At 21.1% G+C, this 18086-nt stretch overlaps 4 protein-coding genes across 4 annotated transcripts; all 4 read left to right on the top strand.

The window, feature by feature from the left end:
- Nucleotides 1-2340: 2340 nt before the first annotated feature.
- cand_027900 (uncharacterized protein) lies at nt 2341-3210 on the top strand (the record flags this gene model as incomplete). The annotated part of the gene is made up of 1 exon (XM_067213018.1): nt 2341-3210. One exon carries the CDS (start codon nt 2341-2343, stop codon nt 3208-3210), a length of 870 nt encoding a protein of 289 aa, XP_067068615.1.
- A 1509-nt stretch (nt 3211-4719) lies between these two features.
- On the top strand, nt 4720-6048 carry cand_027890 (uncharacterized protein; the record flags this gene model as incomplete). Its single annotated transcript, XM_067213017.1, has 1 exon — nt 4720-6048. One exon carries the CDS (start codon nt 4720-4722, stop codon nt 6046-6048), a length of 1329 nt encoding a protein of 442 aa, XP_067068614.1.
- An 849-nt stretch (nt 6049-6897) lies between these two features.
- Nucleotides 6898-10970, top strand: cand_027880 (peptidase M16 inactive domain-containing protein; the record flags this gene model as incomplete). The annotated part of the gene is made up of 3 exons (XM_067213016.1): nt 6898-10688; nt 10818-10852; nt 10954-10970. 3 exons carry the CDS (start codon nt 6898-6900, stop codon nt 10968-10970), a joined length of 3843 nt encoding a protein of 1280 aa, XP_067068613.1.
- A 3328-nt stretch (nt 10971-14298) lies between these two features.
- On the top strand, nt 14299-17670 carry cand_027870 (peptidase M16 inactive domain-containing protein; the record flags this gene model as incomplete). Its single annotated transcript, XM_067213015.1, has 1 exon — nt 14299-17670. The coding sequence occupies one exon, from the start codon at nt 14299-14301 to the stop codon at nt 17668-17670; it is 3372 nt and encodes a 1123-aa protein (XP_067068612.1).
- Between the last annotated feature and the right edge of the window lie 416 nt (nt 17671-18086).

The following is an 18086-nucleotide window of genomic DNA, read 5'->3' as shown; positions in this document are numbered from 1 at the left end:
CCGGGGGGGGGGTTCAAATCAGTAAATAGCTTGTCTAAATAAGTGAATACAATCCCTACATATCATTCAATAAATCACTACCGAATATATGATAATTATTGGTTCATATATTAAGGGATATTGTTAGAAATAAATGCTCAGACAATATAATAAAAAATATATTGATACTTGTAATGTATATTAATCAGAAAATTGTCTAAGAGAAAACCTTGATATTACAGTGGTATTTTATAATATAAAAAAGAATATCTTAAAAAATTCTACTTTATTAAGAAATACCTAAATTCCCAATTTTTCCTTAACTAAAAATCTAGAAATGATGCCACGGTTTTATGGCGCTTTCAAATATATGCATTATTTTTAAAGGTAACAAAGGCGGGTAAAATTTATAATATTTTCGCAATATTCTGTTCCTCTATTAAAAAAAGAGAAGACAAATTGCATTTGCATAGATATACCATTTACACTAACTGCTATTATCAATTATATTGATATATTAATAGAATAAGCTAGAATTGAAAAGATTATATTACACAGTAGACCCCTCAAGATCTCAAATTTATAAGTAAAACATAGTTGTCGATATTAGACTACTTTTATACCTGCCATATAATCATACTATACAGTTTTTTTTTTTTATTATTATACTTTACTATTATTTGTAAATCAACATTTTAGAACATTAATTTTAATGTTAATACTTTTCAAGGTCAATTCACATGATTATTTATTCAGTACCAATAAATAAGTGCCATTATAACATAAAGTGGAAAATCACAGTAAATAGGCTACTAAAGTATTGCATATTTTACTTTCACAAAAAGGTGTATATCTCTCTAAAGACCATTAGTCATACACTTTTTGAATGAAATAAAGAAGGTATATATTAGAAATATACTTAACAAAACAAATTAGAAATAAACTCAATATCATTATAACCATTGTTGGGATTTTTATTATATCTCCTTTTATTACATATCAAATAATTAGGTTCTTTATTACAGCACTTCTTCAATTTCGCACCTTCATGTAATATATTTGAATTGTAACCTTTTTCTAAATCATCAAATTCTTTAATATTACCATGACATTTATTGTTAGATGGAACTACCTTAGTTCTATTATCTTTCAAATGAGTCATTTGATAACAATATAGTGAAAATAAGAACGCTAATATATCAAGATAATATATAATAACAGGCCTTATAATAAAGTTAAAATTATTTAAAGAATATTGCACACAATAATTAGATATATACTCTAGTAGAAGTGACCTTTTGTCTATCTATATTATTATGCAAGTCTAATCATTAAACTATAACAATGATATCCATTATTTTTTAGTTATTAAAAAAAATCGGGATATATACTAGTATTTTCTACCTTTTTTTAACAGAGTGAAAGTATATGTAAGTTTTCTTTTTTATATAATTGAGTCGAAATTCAAACTAGAATTACGGTACTATATAGTGCGATATCATGAGACGAGACGTATGCATAGAGAATTTTAGCTCCTATAATATTCTAGTGTTGCAAGATTTATATTATAGAATTATTTTCCTTTCCTTAAATAGACATTTACTTCCTTTCATATAAAAGACTTCATTTTTTCTAGTTTGATTGCACTGTCTAAAGAAATTCCGAAGTGTTTGTAATAATATTATGAGAGATATAGCGCCTAAACAATCTATTTTAATTGCATGCACCTTTATAATTTCAATACTATCTAAAAGAGTTGAGTAGACTATTATAAAATGTAATGGGAATATTCTAAAATATTCCTATTTCATTTTATAATATTACTTTTTTAATCCATATATATTAAAATATTATCTTTGCCAATATTTCATTGACTACTATTAGTAGTATCAATAAAATAGGCGCCACATTAATTTTCTTCTATCTAAATATAAAATAGATATTCTGTTAAAGTACCTTTTTATGTTACTTATTAGGAATTCGACTTATAGAACAATATAACAAATGATGAAATTTATTGTTTACATTGTCTTGATAAAATTTATAGTGTCTTACTTTGAATATACTGGAAATAACGAACAGCTATTTATATCATTATTGAAATTAAAACTTAGACTTATGACAGATAATTATTCCCTGATATATGGAAACCAACAAAAAGATTCTGAATATTCAAATGTTGATTCTATTCAAATGGAAGAATTAACTAGACTACGTAGAATGTGCAAAGCAACTTTGAAAAATATTAATTTTGCAATTAAAAAAGTTAAAGAACTTAAGTCGAGATATAAATAATATAAACAACAAATAAAACTTAGTAATAAAAATGATTCAGATGATATTAGAATTTTTGTGGATAAAATGGAATCTATAATAATGTTAATAAATTCATACAAACAAGAATATGATCATAATATTCATTTTTTACTAAAAAATTGTCTTGATAGTAAAAGTTCTACTGCATATAATGTTCGAAGGGCTGTATCAGACTTTAATAGAGAGGAAATGAAGAAAAAGAGATTAGAAAGGAGACTTGATAAATTAAAAAGTCAAATGATATTATTAAATATTAATTCTGCTGCAAAGAATTTACACAATATTAATTGTTTTCACAATAAAGAATCTTGCCAATGTTGTGTTGAATTAGATGATATACAGCAAAAAAAATGTGAAATCTTAGAAAAAAAGAACCGGCTAGAAAAAAGAATTAGAGGAACTCAAGATGATATTGATTTTCACAAGAATTGTTTTGAAATGGAAGAAAGAATAAGGAAAGAACAGAGAGGAGAAAGAGATTTATTAGCGCAGAAAAACAGGAGAAAAGGGGATAAATATAAAAAGTGGAAGGAAGGAATAATGATGGCATTAAGAAATAGAAACATAAAAATAAATACAAAAGGAAAGTTACAAAGAAGAGGAGAAGAAGGAGCAGAAGGAGAAGGAGGAGCAGAAGGAGAAGGAGGAGCAGAAGGAGAAGGAGGAGCAGAAGGAGAAGGAGAAGAAAAAGAAGAATATGAAGAAGAATATGAAGAAGAATATGATGAAGAATATGATGAAGAATATGAAGAAGAAGAAGAAGAAGAAGATGATGATGATGATGATGATGAAGAAGAAGAAGAAGAAGAAGAAGAAGAAGAAGAAGAAGAAGAAGAAGAGAGGAGACGAGAAATGAGACAAGAACTAAAAATGAGACAAGAACTAAAAATGAGACAAGAACTAAAAGTAAGATGAGAATTAGAAAAAAGGCGAAGACAAATAGAAAAGAAAAAATTAATAATAAAACAAATGAAGATATAAAATCAAAAATAGTTGTAGACTATTTGAAATTATAATGAGAATATAAGAACAAGATGTGAATATAGAATCAGAATAATGGAAAACTAAATTTACTTTTCATTTTGATGGTTCGAAATTACCTACTCAATTTGACAAAGGAACCCAAAATATAGTTTTGGATGTAAGTCTTCACAATTTAAATATAGTTGTTTATCTAGAAGTAGATTATCCAAGTATAGATCACTCTGGAAACCCAGATCATAATGGAATGTAGAATTATATTGCAGAAGGAATGGAATTAAGAAACCAGTACGCAAATGAATACTCGTTTGTAAAGATAACAATATCTTGCAGAGAATCTTCAAATAAATTGAATAATAATAAAATATATAGTAACTTGTAGTGGTAAGAATTTGAAATTTGTATTATTCAAAAACCACATTCAAAGTTGTATATAAATAATTAATATTACTTTTTTTTATATATAATTTGAGTAATGACCTATAATTTCAAATCTTCGATATATAGATGTTGGAAGGAATTCAATATAATTAATAAGCATTTATTTATTGATATTTATGAAGCCTATTTTATTTTAAATATTAAAATATAAAGCTATTTTGTTTATCTTATAAAATTATAGAAAATACAATATTTAAAAGAATATTTTTATATTTTTTATTCTAATATAAAATATTATTCTTTATAAGTAATATAATGCAGATATATTTAGAGTAAATAACATTAACTTCGAACATATCCTAAATTAATCGTTTGAAATTATAAATTAAGACAAGTTATTTTTTTTAGGAATTCTCAACTGTCTCTTTTATTAATTTATTACATATGAAATGATAAAATTATTTTGGAACACTATGTGAAACATTTATGAGGAAATAAGTATCAGAATACTAATATTTATTTTTAATATTATATATAATTACAAAAAAATTCTTTCAAACTAATATATTTTAAAATATAATATATAATACTATATATATTTTCTACTATTTTATTCTTTATCTTTTTAAGTATTATACAAAGCTTATTTTTAAATGATTTACAAATTTATTATTTTTAGATTTTTCTTTATAATACTCAATTTTTATTAAAAATTTAAAATATTTAAGATTATTTGACAATAGTATGATTTCATAGAAGTATCTAACTTCTTTTATATAATCGTGACCATAATTGCACCAGTTACATTATGTGTGAACACACTAAAATTTGTATATAATAAAAAAGTTAGATCTTTATTCTTTTTTTAATTTTAGTATTTTATTGTACAGAAAAGAATTCATAATACTAAACAAATGAAATTTTGACATATTATTGTCTGATTAAATGAAGCCATACCTGAATTTTACAATTTTTGTTTTTTTTTGGAGTGTTTTTATTGATCCTATAGTTCTGGAAAAATATATATTAAATATACTAGAAACTTCACTAATTACAATAAAAATGGATAATACAAAGGGTAAAATAGGAAAAAATCATGATTTTATTAGCAAAATTAATTTAAGTGGATTTGAAGATGAGGATATTGATAGACCTAAAGAAAGTTCTGATGTAGAAGATAATAACCAGAAACAAAGTAGTGATAATATTAATATATCAAATAATATAATTTCACATAGTGATAAAAGTGAGAGAAGATTTAAAAAAAAGCTTTCAAATATAGTAGCATCAGCTTTGGGAAAGAGTGGAAGATATTCTGTTAACCCAGATAACAAAGAATCCAAGTTGTCAAAGTTTAAAAATGTATTAAGATCCAAGACTTCTAGTGTAATTTATTCTCCAGTTCCTCTAGAAGATGTTTTTGAATCTCCTAATGTATCTGATTTGATTAAAACAAAAAAATATTTAAAATCACACCCTACCAATATTGATTTATTATATATTAAAGATATAGAAGATAGAGAACAAAATAAAGGGGAATATGAAAGAAAAAATGAAGAAGAAAATCAAGAAGAAAATAAAGGAGAATATGAAGGACAAAATAAAGAAGAAAATCAAGAACAAGATGAAAAGCAAAATAAAGGAGATACTGATATACAAATGAATAAGTTAAAATTAACTAAGTTACTTCATAAAGATATACATCCAAAAGATTATTCTAGTTCAGATAAATATCAAACGAACAAATCATCTCCAGAATATAATCTCGGATGTCAAGAAAGTAAGCTGGATAATTTTAGGGGAAAATTGGCAGAACTAATAATTGAAGGTAAAAAACGAACAGATGAAATCAAAAAAATTAAAAAAATTAAGGATTTGCATTGTAGATTATATAATTTTAAAGATAATTATTTAAAATGCAAGGGATATCAAAGTAGTATGAATTCAAATATATCTCAGATAAAAATAATAAAACAGAAAGAATCAAAGATTAAAGAATATATTAGTAAATGCCTTGAACTATTCATAAAACAATTCAATTCAAATTATGAACTTGAATTTTCTCGTGGTATTAGTCCTACTAAATGTGAAATGGAAGATATTTTTATTTTTAATAAAAATATTACTCAGACTAAAGAGAAAATAATTTTATCAAAAATTTTATCTGAAAAATTAAATTTAAAAAGTGGAAAGTGCAAAAAGTGCTTATCTAAAAAATTCAATAATCAAACTTGCTTTGATTGTTCTTTGATCTTAGAAATGAAATATAAAAATAATAAAGAAGACGAGATATTAAAAAAAGAAATAAAGGATTTAAAATATAAACAAGCTAGTTGTATAAATTACACATTAATTACTGAGGTCCAAGGTACTACAGAAAGTAAAATATAAATATGGAGTTAATATTAAAACTGTAAGGAGATCTTATATATTTAATTATTATCAAATTATATAAAAAAGCTATTATAAAAATTTAATAATTAGGTTCACTCAATATTTTTAGAAATGAAAGATAATAAGTTCAATTATGGATTATTATTTATAATGAATAATAAAATGATCTTGGTTATAAGTGGTTTAAAGTACTTAAAATGTCATTTGTTATGAAATATAAATTCTAGTTTTAATTTAAAATATATATCCTATACTTAGTAATTGTAATTATAATCTGATTTGTTAAATAAGGATTTTATTAGAATAACAGTGTAGATTTATTATAAAGGATCTAAATAAATTGGACCCTAAGAAATATGTTATATATATAAATATATATATATACTACTAATACCAACAATATTTTGTACAAATTGTTTCAAATCGAGTTAAAATAATGTTAAGTATTGATTAATTAGTGTAAATCAGCTACAATATATATTAAATATGAGGTAATTAAAAGATCTAGCTTTGTATTTTAGCGCTAAATAAAACATGTTTTATAAAATTTTAATTAACGTAATCAGCTTATATTTATACAAAATCAGATTCAAAAAATTAATAAATGATTTAGTTAAATACAGAAATTTATATAAATATTATGAATTAATTATATATACATAAAACATAATATATTTTAACTCGATACCATCCGTTACCGCCACTAAGACATTTATGTGCATCATTAGTAGATAGTTTTTAGAATAAAGAAAACTAAAAGTTTTGGTTTTTAAAAAAATTTTTAATGGTGTGCAAAACATTAAACTTTGCTTCTATTTAATATCTGTAATTTTATTAAATGATATAATGAATACGATCTTTATTATTTACTTTACTTTGATTTTATTTTGTACTCCTAATGTTGGTATAACCAGTGAAAAGTTAGGTAATTACAAAAAAAAAAAGAGGCTTGGAATTATTATATTATCTTATGTAGAATTAGGTATTGAAGATTATTATAAAGAGGATCTTGTTAAAGTTGAAAAATCTGGGAATTTGGAATTACCTAATAACTCGTCTCTAATTATAAATAATTATAATAAAATATATGATAATAACAGTATTTCAGATATTTGGCAAATATATTCCAATATAAATGATACTATTAAGTTTAAACCATTTATCTCCAAGATTATTGATTCTTCAAAATTTGAAAAGTGTTTAAACAATGGAAAATATAAACTTTTTGTACTAAATAATTCCCTCAAAGTAATACTAATATCCAGCGAAAAATATAAAATATCTGATGTATCATTAGGATTAACAGTAGGAAATTCTATAGAATTAGATGGTAAACAAGGTTTACTCTCTCTTTTAAGGCATATTATTTTTAAAGATGGATCTAGTGTTAATTCTAATAGTTCAGCTTTCATAGATTTTATAAAAAATAATAATGGTCATATATACTCCCATTTATATCCATTTTCAATGGATTATGGTTTTAGTATAGATTCTGGGTATTTAGAAATAGCTTTAAATATGTTTAGTAGTTATTTTAAATCTCCCAAATTTGATGAAGAAATAATTTATTCTACATTAAATAATTTTAAATTATTTAATATAACAGATTATAATAGTTATGATGAATATTCAGCTGAACAAATACTTAAAGATTTATCAAATAATAATCATATATATTATAAATTATCTAATAGAAATTATTCAAACTTAATAAACAATTTAAAATCAAAGAGCTCTAGTACTTATTATGAACTAATAAATATTTATAAGAAATATTACAATGCAGATTTGATGATATTATGTATTGTATCTAATAAATCTTTAGATATGTTACAAAAATATACTATAAAATACTTTTCAAATATTTCAAACTCAAAAGAACAAGTTATAAATCTATTAAGTAAATATGACAGTACAATCCATCCTTATGATGTATTAATTGATAAAATAATTCAAATTAAGTCTAGATCTAAACAATCGAAGTTATTATTAGTATTTCCAATACCTAATAAAGGTGATTATTATTTACAATATAAACTTGGTGATTATTTAACTACAATGTTTACTATTACAGGTGGTAAATATGATCTTGAATCAACTATAATAAATAAAGGATGGGCTAAAAAATTTAAATGTAAATTAATAAATGATAAACATGGTTTTTCATATTATTTAATAACTATTATATTACCGAAAGATGGTGAATATTATATCATAAAAATTATTGAAACTATTTTTTCAACTATTCAAATGATTAAAGAAACAAATATAGATGATGAAAAGTGGGAAAAAATTCGAATTATTACTGAGATTCAAAATAAGAAAGAAGATTTAAATTATGAAAATAATAGAATATCTAAAAAAATTATTGATACTTTTATATATACAAATTGTTTACCAGAAGATATATTAAAAGTTACCTTTTGTATAAAAACATCAAATATAAAAGAATTTTATAATTTTATAAGTTATTTAAACCCTAGAAATATGTTAATTATATTATTTCAATTTAATCTTGAGAAAAATGGTGGCGAAATATTATTAAAGAATAAAACAGTAAAAGGACTTTGGGATAATATTAGTAAAACTCTTACAAATATTGGATATTCTATAAAAGATATTTTTAAAAAATCAGATGAAAAAGTATTAAAAGTTACAAATGATCACTATTTAGGATCTGAATATATATTACAAACAATTCCAAATAAAATTATTAATTATTTATGTGATACAACATCAAATATTGCAAGGAATATTTTTAGAATTCAGATATGGGATTCTAATATATGTATTTATAAAAATAATGCCAAATTATATACACAATATATCCTTAACCAACCTTATCCTATAACTTTGTATGATGCCCTAATTATATATTTGAATCAAAATGAAGAGTTAATTGAATCTAATAATACCCAATATAAAAATAAATCATTTTTATTATTTAAAGAATTTCAAAATAATAATTCTAAATTTGAATATAACAAAGCTATTAATAATAGTGAAAATTTTGAAAATATAATAAATGTATCTCCCATAAATGATTTTAATAGTACATCTGAATATCCTATAAATATTAATAATAAAAATTTATATAATTCAGAAATAGAAAATGAAATGATTAAAATAAATAATATATATATATCACCATTTGCAAGAACAGTATATTATATGCTAGGAAATTTAAATAATGATTTTATATATGGAAAAATTGGGATATATATAAATAATATTTCTTTATCTTTAATAAATAGATTATTAGGTAGTGGAGATTTAGTAAAATGGTTTACTTTATCATTTTTGTTTCAAAAAGCCTTTTTGAAAAGTATTGATCCATCTTTACAATATTATATCTCAATACCTGAATACCCAACATTATATCATTTCTTTAAAATGAATTTTGGAATTGAATTTATAATTAAAGGATATACAGATTCACTTTCTAATGTAATTGATAAATTAATTAACAATATATCTAAATTACCAAAAAATATTAGCCGTTTTAATATTTTCCAAGCAAGGCGAGAACTTAGTAATGTTATTAATAAATTTGAAATGTCAAATAATGAAATATGTATTGAGAGTATATATAATATATTAACAAATGAATGTTTAACAGTTGAAAAGTTAGTATATGAATCAAAAAATATTACATATTCTGAAATTATTCAATTTGGTACAATTCTTATTAAATATGGTGATATTTATGGACTTATTACTGGAAATTGTAATCCAATACAGTATAATTATTATATAAATAAAATGTGGACATCTTTAAGTAGAAGTAATAAACACGATTCCATTAACCCATTAATTATCTTAGCAAATAATAATACAATTGATTCAGATTTTGGAAACTGTTATAATAAAATAAACAATTCAAGTTATGAAATAGAAAAATATTCCATAACCTTGGATGATTTTAGAAGACAACAAATTATTAATTTAAAGATTTTGCCAGAAAAATATCACAAAATTTTTATACTAGTAAAAAATACTGAAAATAATTATCCTAATGAAATTTATTTACAGATACAACTTGGAAAAATTACTATGAAAAAGATTGTATTCTTGAGTATTTTAAATAAGTTGGGATTTGAAAATGCCTTTATAGAAATGTTCAAAGGTAATAGTCATCTTATGACTTTAAATATTGATCCAGATATTTTTGCATTTACAATAAATACCTTAAATATTAGTGTTAAATCTTTGATTTATAGTTATAAGGAATTAACAATATTACTTCAGAAATTTTATACTACTTACTTTATTGATGATTCACCATTAATTAATAATGAATCTTTTGAAGAAGCTAAACAAGATGCAATTTCTTATTTAAAAACACTGAATAATGAAAATATTTTATTTGATCTTCATTATAGTCAAATAATTGAAAATAAGTTACCAGAAAATTGGAATCAGATACAAATAGATTATCTAGAAAATATTTCATTCAATGAATTCCTCGAACTATGGAAAAGTTTTCTCACGTGCTCTCAAATTATGGTTGCAGTACAAAACGTCAAAGATTTTGAAGAAATAAATCAGAATCCAAAATTTGTACCAAATGGATTTATAAAATTATCAAATAAATTAGGACTTTCTAGTCTATTTAAAATTAACAGTATTGATGATATGTAAATTGAGGTATATTAAAAGCAGGTATTGAATAAACATAAAGGTATAAGAATTTGAATTTATTGTTAATAAAAAAAAACTCCCCATATTTTATATATATTATTAATATTAGATATAATTCTTTTTAGTTTTTTATTTATTTTATGTAATTTATATTTGTTAGGTATTTATTATAATTTATTATCAATAATATACAAATCTTCTAAATATTATTATTATTATTATTATTGCTTATTATAACTATAATATATACAAAAATTTTAGTTTATAATAAAATTTAAACATAATTCAATTAATGTGATTTCGGTATAAATTACTTGATATTATAATAGTCACTATAAAATTATAGCTAGTAAATCAAAAATTACCATGTTAATAAACTGAATTCTAGAATATTCCATAATTATATATTAATTAAAAAAGTTCATTTATTAATGTTTAGAAATTGTTTTAAATATAAATTAATTAAATAACTTATATATAAAGTGAAATCAGAGGATCATAAATATCTTTAACAAATATCTCTATAGCCTTTAATAAAGGATTACAATGATATATTACTTAAAAATAATGCATACAAATTATACTATTTTAATTTGAAAAATGAGAATTTTAGATAATCTACCTTCTACAAAATTGAATTACTCTAATTATATTAGTAATATATATTAAAAATAATCTTTTTTTTTTTTTTTTCAATCAATTCTAAGTTAGAGTACTAGCTAATAATATGAAACTTAATATAATCCTTTTTTATTATTTTCAAGTATAATATATCCCTTTAAAAATAAAATCTGAAACTCTTAAAATTAAAATATAATTCTTATCAGAATCCTAAGATAAAATGAAACAATAATATAAGATGAATCTATTATAGATTTTATATAGAATTGTTTGATTGTAATATTTTACTTATTGAATTTCTTAATTTATAAATAAGATAACTTCAATAATCTTTTTATATAACCAAGCTTTAATATTAATTCTATTAATATATAAGATAATTATATAATATACATTTATAAATTAGATTGAAATCTATTTTTTCTTGGTATTTTCAATTATATAATTATCTAAAAAATAATAATAAAAAAAAGAATCAATACAAAATATATATAAATAATTATTCATTTTTCTTAAATAACTTTTCATTATTTACAATAAATATGAAAATTAAAAATGATTATCTTCAAATATACAATATTTTAGAATTTATTTTATTATAATCTATAAGACTTCAAAGAGTAAATCTTTATAGTACAAATAATATAAAATATATTTCTAAATTACTATGAATAATTTGACTAAAATATATGGTACCTAATTTTTTAAATTTTAAAAATTAAAAAGATCTATAGAACTTACTTTTTTATATACAAATATATACTTATAAGAAAGATATTTAAATATTGAATTTATATCTCAAAATATTTTAGTTATTTTGTTTTATTTTACAAATTTAAATTTTGTAATTTTAAAACATAACTATTGAACTATTATTTTTAAATTCTTTAATTATTAATATTTATTTTTATAATATTTAATAGAAATTAATATTCAGTTATTAGGTATAATTGTGTTAAGAACAATCCAAAATATTAAAAAAAAAATTAGTAACTTAGCTATTTAACTTTTTTTTTTTACCAAGTTTTATTGTAAGATGTCCTCAAATCTTTTACTATATTAATACAAAATAATAGCTCCTTTATCTAGTATTTATATAACAATATTATTGTAGTATTAGAAAATAATAAATTAAATATCATTTCTAAAAATAATTATAAAATCTACCAAATTATTAGTTTTATTAGCTATTAAAACTAAATCATCTTTTTATCACTTTTTTTAATAGTTTAAATCATAATCTAAGAATGAAAACTTGGATAAAATAGTAATATACGCAATTATTTTATAATTCTTATCTATTCTTTATCTAAATTATTAATTTTATTCTTTTTATTGTTTATTTGTATTATTAGACTTTTTTTATATATATAATCATTAATACAAATATAACATTTAAAACTAATAAAAATTTTATTGTAGTTATCTTAAAAAAAGTATAACATTTTATTTTAAAAAGTTAGGTTTTATATTCATCATTATATTTAATCAAAGATTAAATTAAATTAGTATTATTTCAATATATTTTCTAACTGATATATAATTTCTAGGTATTATCTAGGAAAGAGTAATTGAAAGAATTATAAATATTATAATTCATATTGAAAATAAATATATAAGTTCCTAATAATATATTCAACATAAATATTATAAAAATAAACAATTTAATTAAGAGAAATAAAAAAAAAAAAAATAAGTTCTTCTATTAAAAAAAGACATACTCTTCAAATATATAGTTTTAAATAAATAATATATTTGTTCAAATTATATAATCACTATCACTATTAATATTAAATAAATAAAAAGAGAAGTCAAGAGGAGAAAAGGTAACTCTATTACTATATTTTACAATTAATCAGATTTATTTATGTTATAATCTATTTATTAAATATTGTAAAATCTTCAAATTGTAATTTGTTAAACATCTACTTCATCTTAATATTTATATTGTTCATTTCAAATTTTGTTTCAACTTCATTCTAAAATTTTTTAATTTAATAATCAAATTAATATCTTTTTTTCTTCTATTATTATAATTTTCTTATAAACTAAGTAAATAGTTCAAGATATTATCTTTTATAACCTTTCTAATAAGATCAAATATTACTTAATATTACAATAAATATATCACTTTTTTTTGTTTTCCCTTAATAGAAACTAATAAAGTTAAATAGATCTTGATTAATATTTAATATATATTTAACTATTATAATACTACATTATAATAATTAAAGGTTCATTTTAGTATTAAGTATCAAGATTCAATATCTTAAAAATAACCAAATTTATATTACATTATAAAATACAATAATCAAAATATTTTACATCTCATAACTAACATTCAATGCTGTATGTTAAAATAACTCTTACTTTAGAAGGTACATCTCATTTTAATCTAAAAATATTAATTCTTTAATATGCTGCAATGATGCATATGATAATCTCTAAAAGGCGGTTAATACGACATATTGTCAATATCTAAAATACGTTTTGTCAAAAAAAAAAAAAAGTTATAAAATATTTATAGTATATTAGATAATAATATATCTCAAATAAAAAAAAAATAAACTATAATATATAAAAATACTATAAACTTTTTTATTACTAAAATTCAATAATTTTATATATTAAAAATTTTAAAGCTATTATTTATTAATATAAAATATTATAAGACAATAAAAAGGAATATAAAGATATGATGGGTCCTATTTTAAATTTTGAACATTAATATTTTAATTATTATCTTAGCTACATCTATTTTAATGACTACTGTCAGGCGCTAAAAAGAGTATTAGGGAGTTGGTACGATATTTACAATAAATTTATAAATATTATAAGGGATTGTAGAAATATCTTCTATTTTATCTTGAATACAAATAAATGTATAATTTGTCGACTTAATAATTTTAATAAAGATTTAAATATTTTTACTTTATATTGGGTTAGAAAGATAGCAAGTTTTTTCTTTTTTGAAATATTGTGGTTATGCTACATCTTCTACTTTTTATATCTATATTTATTTCAATTTGGTTGATTAATTTTTCATCTTATGGAATCCATAATAGATATATTACACAAGTTCAAATAGAGAATTCAATATCTCAACACTCAAATAGGATACTTTTTAGACATGTGGAATCTCAAAATAATAATATAATAAAAGATGAGGAATTTATTAAACCTATTACTGAATATAGGAAATTTCGTTATTATGAATTAAATAACAAACTGAAAGTATTTTTAATCCATGATAGCAATGCTGTATCTTCAAATTTAGCTTTGTCAATTTCTGTAGGTACATTTACAGGACTTCATAATAATATTAATTTACCAAGTTTTTTATTATATAGTTTATTTATGGGATCAAAAAAATTTCCTTCAATATATGAATTTGATGATTTTTTAAATAGTCATAGTGGAGAAATTGAAAAGAAGATTACAGACAGGAATTCTTATTACTATTTAGGTATTCCTTCAAAATATTTAAATCTAGCTTTAAAAAGATTTAGTGAATTTTTTAAGACACCATTATTTGATAGGAATGATTTAATCAATCAATTAAAAAGATTTTCTCAAATATTTAAAGATTATTATCTAAGAAATTTATTAAATACTAGTCAATTAATTCATGAGATATCATATTTAAATTCATCAGATAAAGTAAATTGTTCAAATAAAGAATTTGATATAAGTAGTGAACATGAATATATAAGAAGTGAAATTATAAAGTTTTTTAGAGAATATTATAGTGCAGATTTAATGACATTAGTAATAATTGACTCAAAACCCTTCAATATACTAGAGAAATATGTATCTGAATTTTTTCTTGATATACAAAATAATAATAAGATATTATCTACTTTTTATATATCAGATAAGAATGGAGATCCATTATTAATGTACATTGGGGAAATAATACATGTAAAATATAATAATCCAATTAATAAGATTAAATTAATATTTCCAATTACTTACAAGGTATCAAATGATAAATTACTTTCATTTCAATATATAATTGATACATTAGGACATAGGATGAAGGGAAGTTTGGTTGAATTTTTGAAGCAAAGATGTTGGATTGAAGATTTATCATTATTTGTATCATTTTCAGAATTTGGGTATTCTTTTATTGAAATATCTATAGATTTGACATATATTGGAATGAATTATTTGGCTTATATACTTAAATCAATATATGCTAGTATTAATGTTTTAAAGAATAAAGTAATTAATCCAGATATTATAGATGATAGAATTAAAATTGAAGAAATAAATTTTTATTATAGAGAATCTTTGAATAATAAAGAATTAATTTATACAATAATAGAGAATTATTCTTCATATAGATATTTACCAAATGAGGTACTTATTGGTAATGTAACTATAGATAAAGCTGATACTAAGGATATACAAGAGGCAATGAAGATTTTAAATCCTAAAAATATGATATTAATAATTTTTAATCAGAATTTTGTATCAACTGGAATGAATATGCTATTAAATAATGTAGAATTTATGAATGAATTGAAATTAAATATGGATAATAAGTTTTATAACAGTCTTATTAACGATATAGAAAATAGTGACATAAAATTTAACGATTTAAAATATAAAGAAATAAAATATCATATTGAGAAATTACATCCAATATTTTTAAATTATTTAGATAAAGTGGATAATGTAATTCAGAACACAACTTTTTATTATGATCTACCTGACAAAAATAAATGTATACCTCCATTAATTGAAGATTATACAAATAATGTTATGTATCAACAATATCCAATTCGACTAAAAGATACCATAAATAGATATTTGAATGAGAATTACTATGAACGATGTAGAATTAAATTAAGTATGATTTCTCCTTCATTTGAAAATATTTTCTATTTTCCAATATTAGGTTCTACTAATGTTAAGACTTCATTATCATTTAGAATAATGACTCATATAATATTGAAACCTAGCTTAATGTTACCAAAAGCTCTAGAATCAACATCTAGATTAATATCAACCTTAAATATTTTATATAGAGTTATTGAGATTGAAATAAGTTCTATTATATATTCAGTAATACAAGCTGGAAATAATGTGAAATTATTAGTTACTAAAGAAAGTAAATTTGGTGGTTCTCCTTTTGGACTTGAAATATTACTACTTGGATATTATCCATCATTAATAATATTTATTGAAAATTTTTTTACTACATTATCTAATTTGAATAAGATAGCAGAATTGAATTTTCAGCAGGCTAAATTTAATTATCAGAATTACCTAAAGTTTCAAATATATGAAACTACTTCAATTGAACAATCTTTAAATACTCTTTCAGATATTACATTAATACAAAACATGTCCTATAAATTACTTATGAAACAATGTTCTAATATTACACTTGAAGATGTTATTGAATTGGGAAATTATATTACTAAATATGGTGAAATTGAAGGTTTGATAGTTGGAAATTTGGATCCAATTAGGGCACATAAGATGATAAATGACATATTAAAGTGGCTTAAACATAATGAAGAGAAATATCATGTTAGTTCAAAAATTGATATAACAAAATCCATTAAGATAGCTCAATCAACAACATTAGAAGGTACTAGGGACTCAATTGAATACTATGAAACTTTAGATCTACTTTCTTTAGTCAATTCAAATAGGGATACTTATTATTATCAATTAAATGCAAATATAAATGATAAAAAATCTCATGTACTACTATTTTTAGGGATGGGAGCTGCTAATTATGTATCATTAGTACTTTTAAATATGCTTAGGAGGATAATGAGTCATATATCACAAAGTGGAGGTAATAGCGAACTTAAATTAGATACAAATGTTACTATTAAGCCTCATGTTATTGGGTCATCTTTTGCAGGATTATTGTTTTCTGCAGAATCAACGAATAGAAATGTTAAATTTTTGACCGAAAATATATTAAAATTTTATAGAACTGTTTTTGAAAATGATAATTCAATATCTTTAAGTGATTTTGAAGAAGCAAGGAAACAATATTTACATCAATTAAACTTTAAGCCTGCAAAGCTGGTTGATATCAGTAATGAATTTTACTCTCAACTTGTTAACAGACAAATAAAGTTTAATACTAAAATATCAAAGATACTTTACCTTCAGAATTTGAATTATGAAAAGTTAAGTTCATTTTCCAGTGCTATGAGAAATTCTCCCAAAGTGATAATTGCTACTCAATCACAAACTGGTATTAACTTAGATGAATTATGTAAATATTCTCCTATTCGATTTCAAAGAATTACTTCAAAAGATGAGTTATTTTATATTGAAGGTATAAGGACATATAAATTTCCATTAAAAATGAGTGATGAATATTAATATATATAACATTTGGAATTAAGAGTACCTTATACTATAAAGTAATATCTATTCATATATTCATTAAGAAATAATAATTTATTGTGAAGATTATTTCAAAGTATTTTAATAAAAGATTTTCTCTAATACTATATTATTGAGTTTTATTATTAAGTTAGAAATATTTCGTAGTGAAATTTGCATTAATTATTTTATATTGAAGTGTTTTTCAAAGTAGTATCTATAATTTTGGATCAATAAGATTTTTGAAGTTCATCTACCACATTTCATATTAGAAGTGAGAGCATAATACCTAAATAATAAATTAAGACTTTAATAAAGAATTTTTTATTCAAAACTTCGTGGAAATCTTTGATTTTTAGAAAGTTTTGTCCTGACTTTTTGTAATAGCCACTTTTTATATTAAAAATATATTT

The sequence above is a fragment of the Cryptosporidium andersoni genome, assembly GCF_001865355.1.
Source record: "Cryptosporidium andersoni isolate 30847 chromosome Unknown contig_48, whole genome shotgun sequence".
Classification (NCBI taxonomy): Eukaryota; Apicomplexa; class Conoidasida; order Eucoccidiorida; family Cryptosporidiidae; genus Cryptosporidium; species Cryptosporidium andersoni.
The sequence above is the reverse complement of the archived record's forward strand: the minus strand, read 5'-3'. Positions and strand labels throughout refer to the sequence as shown.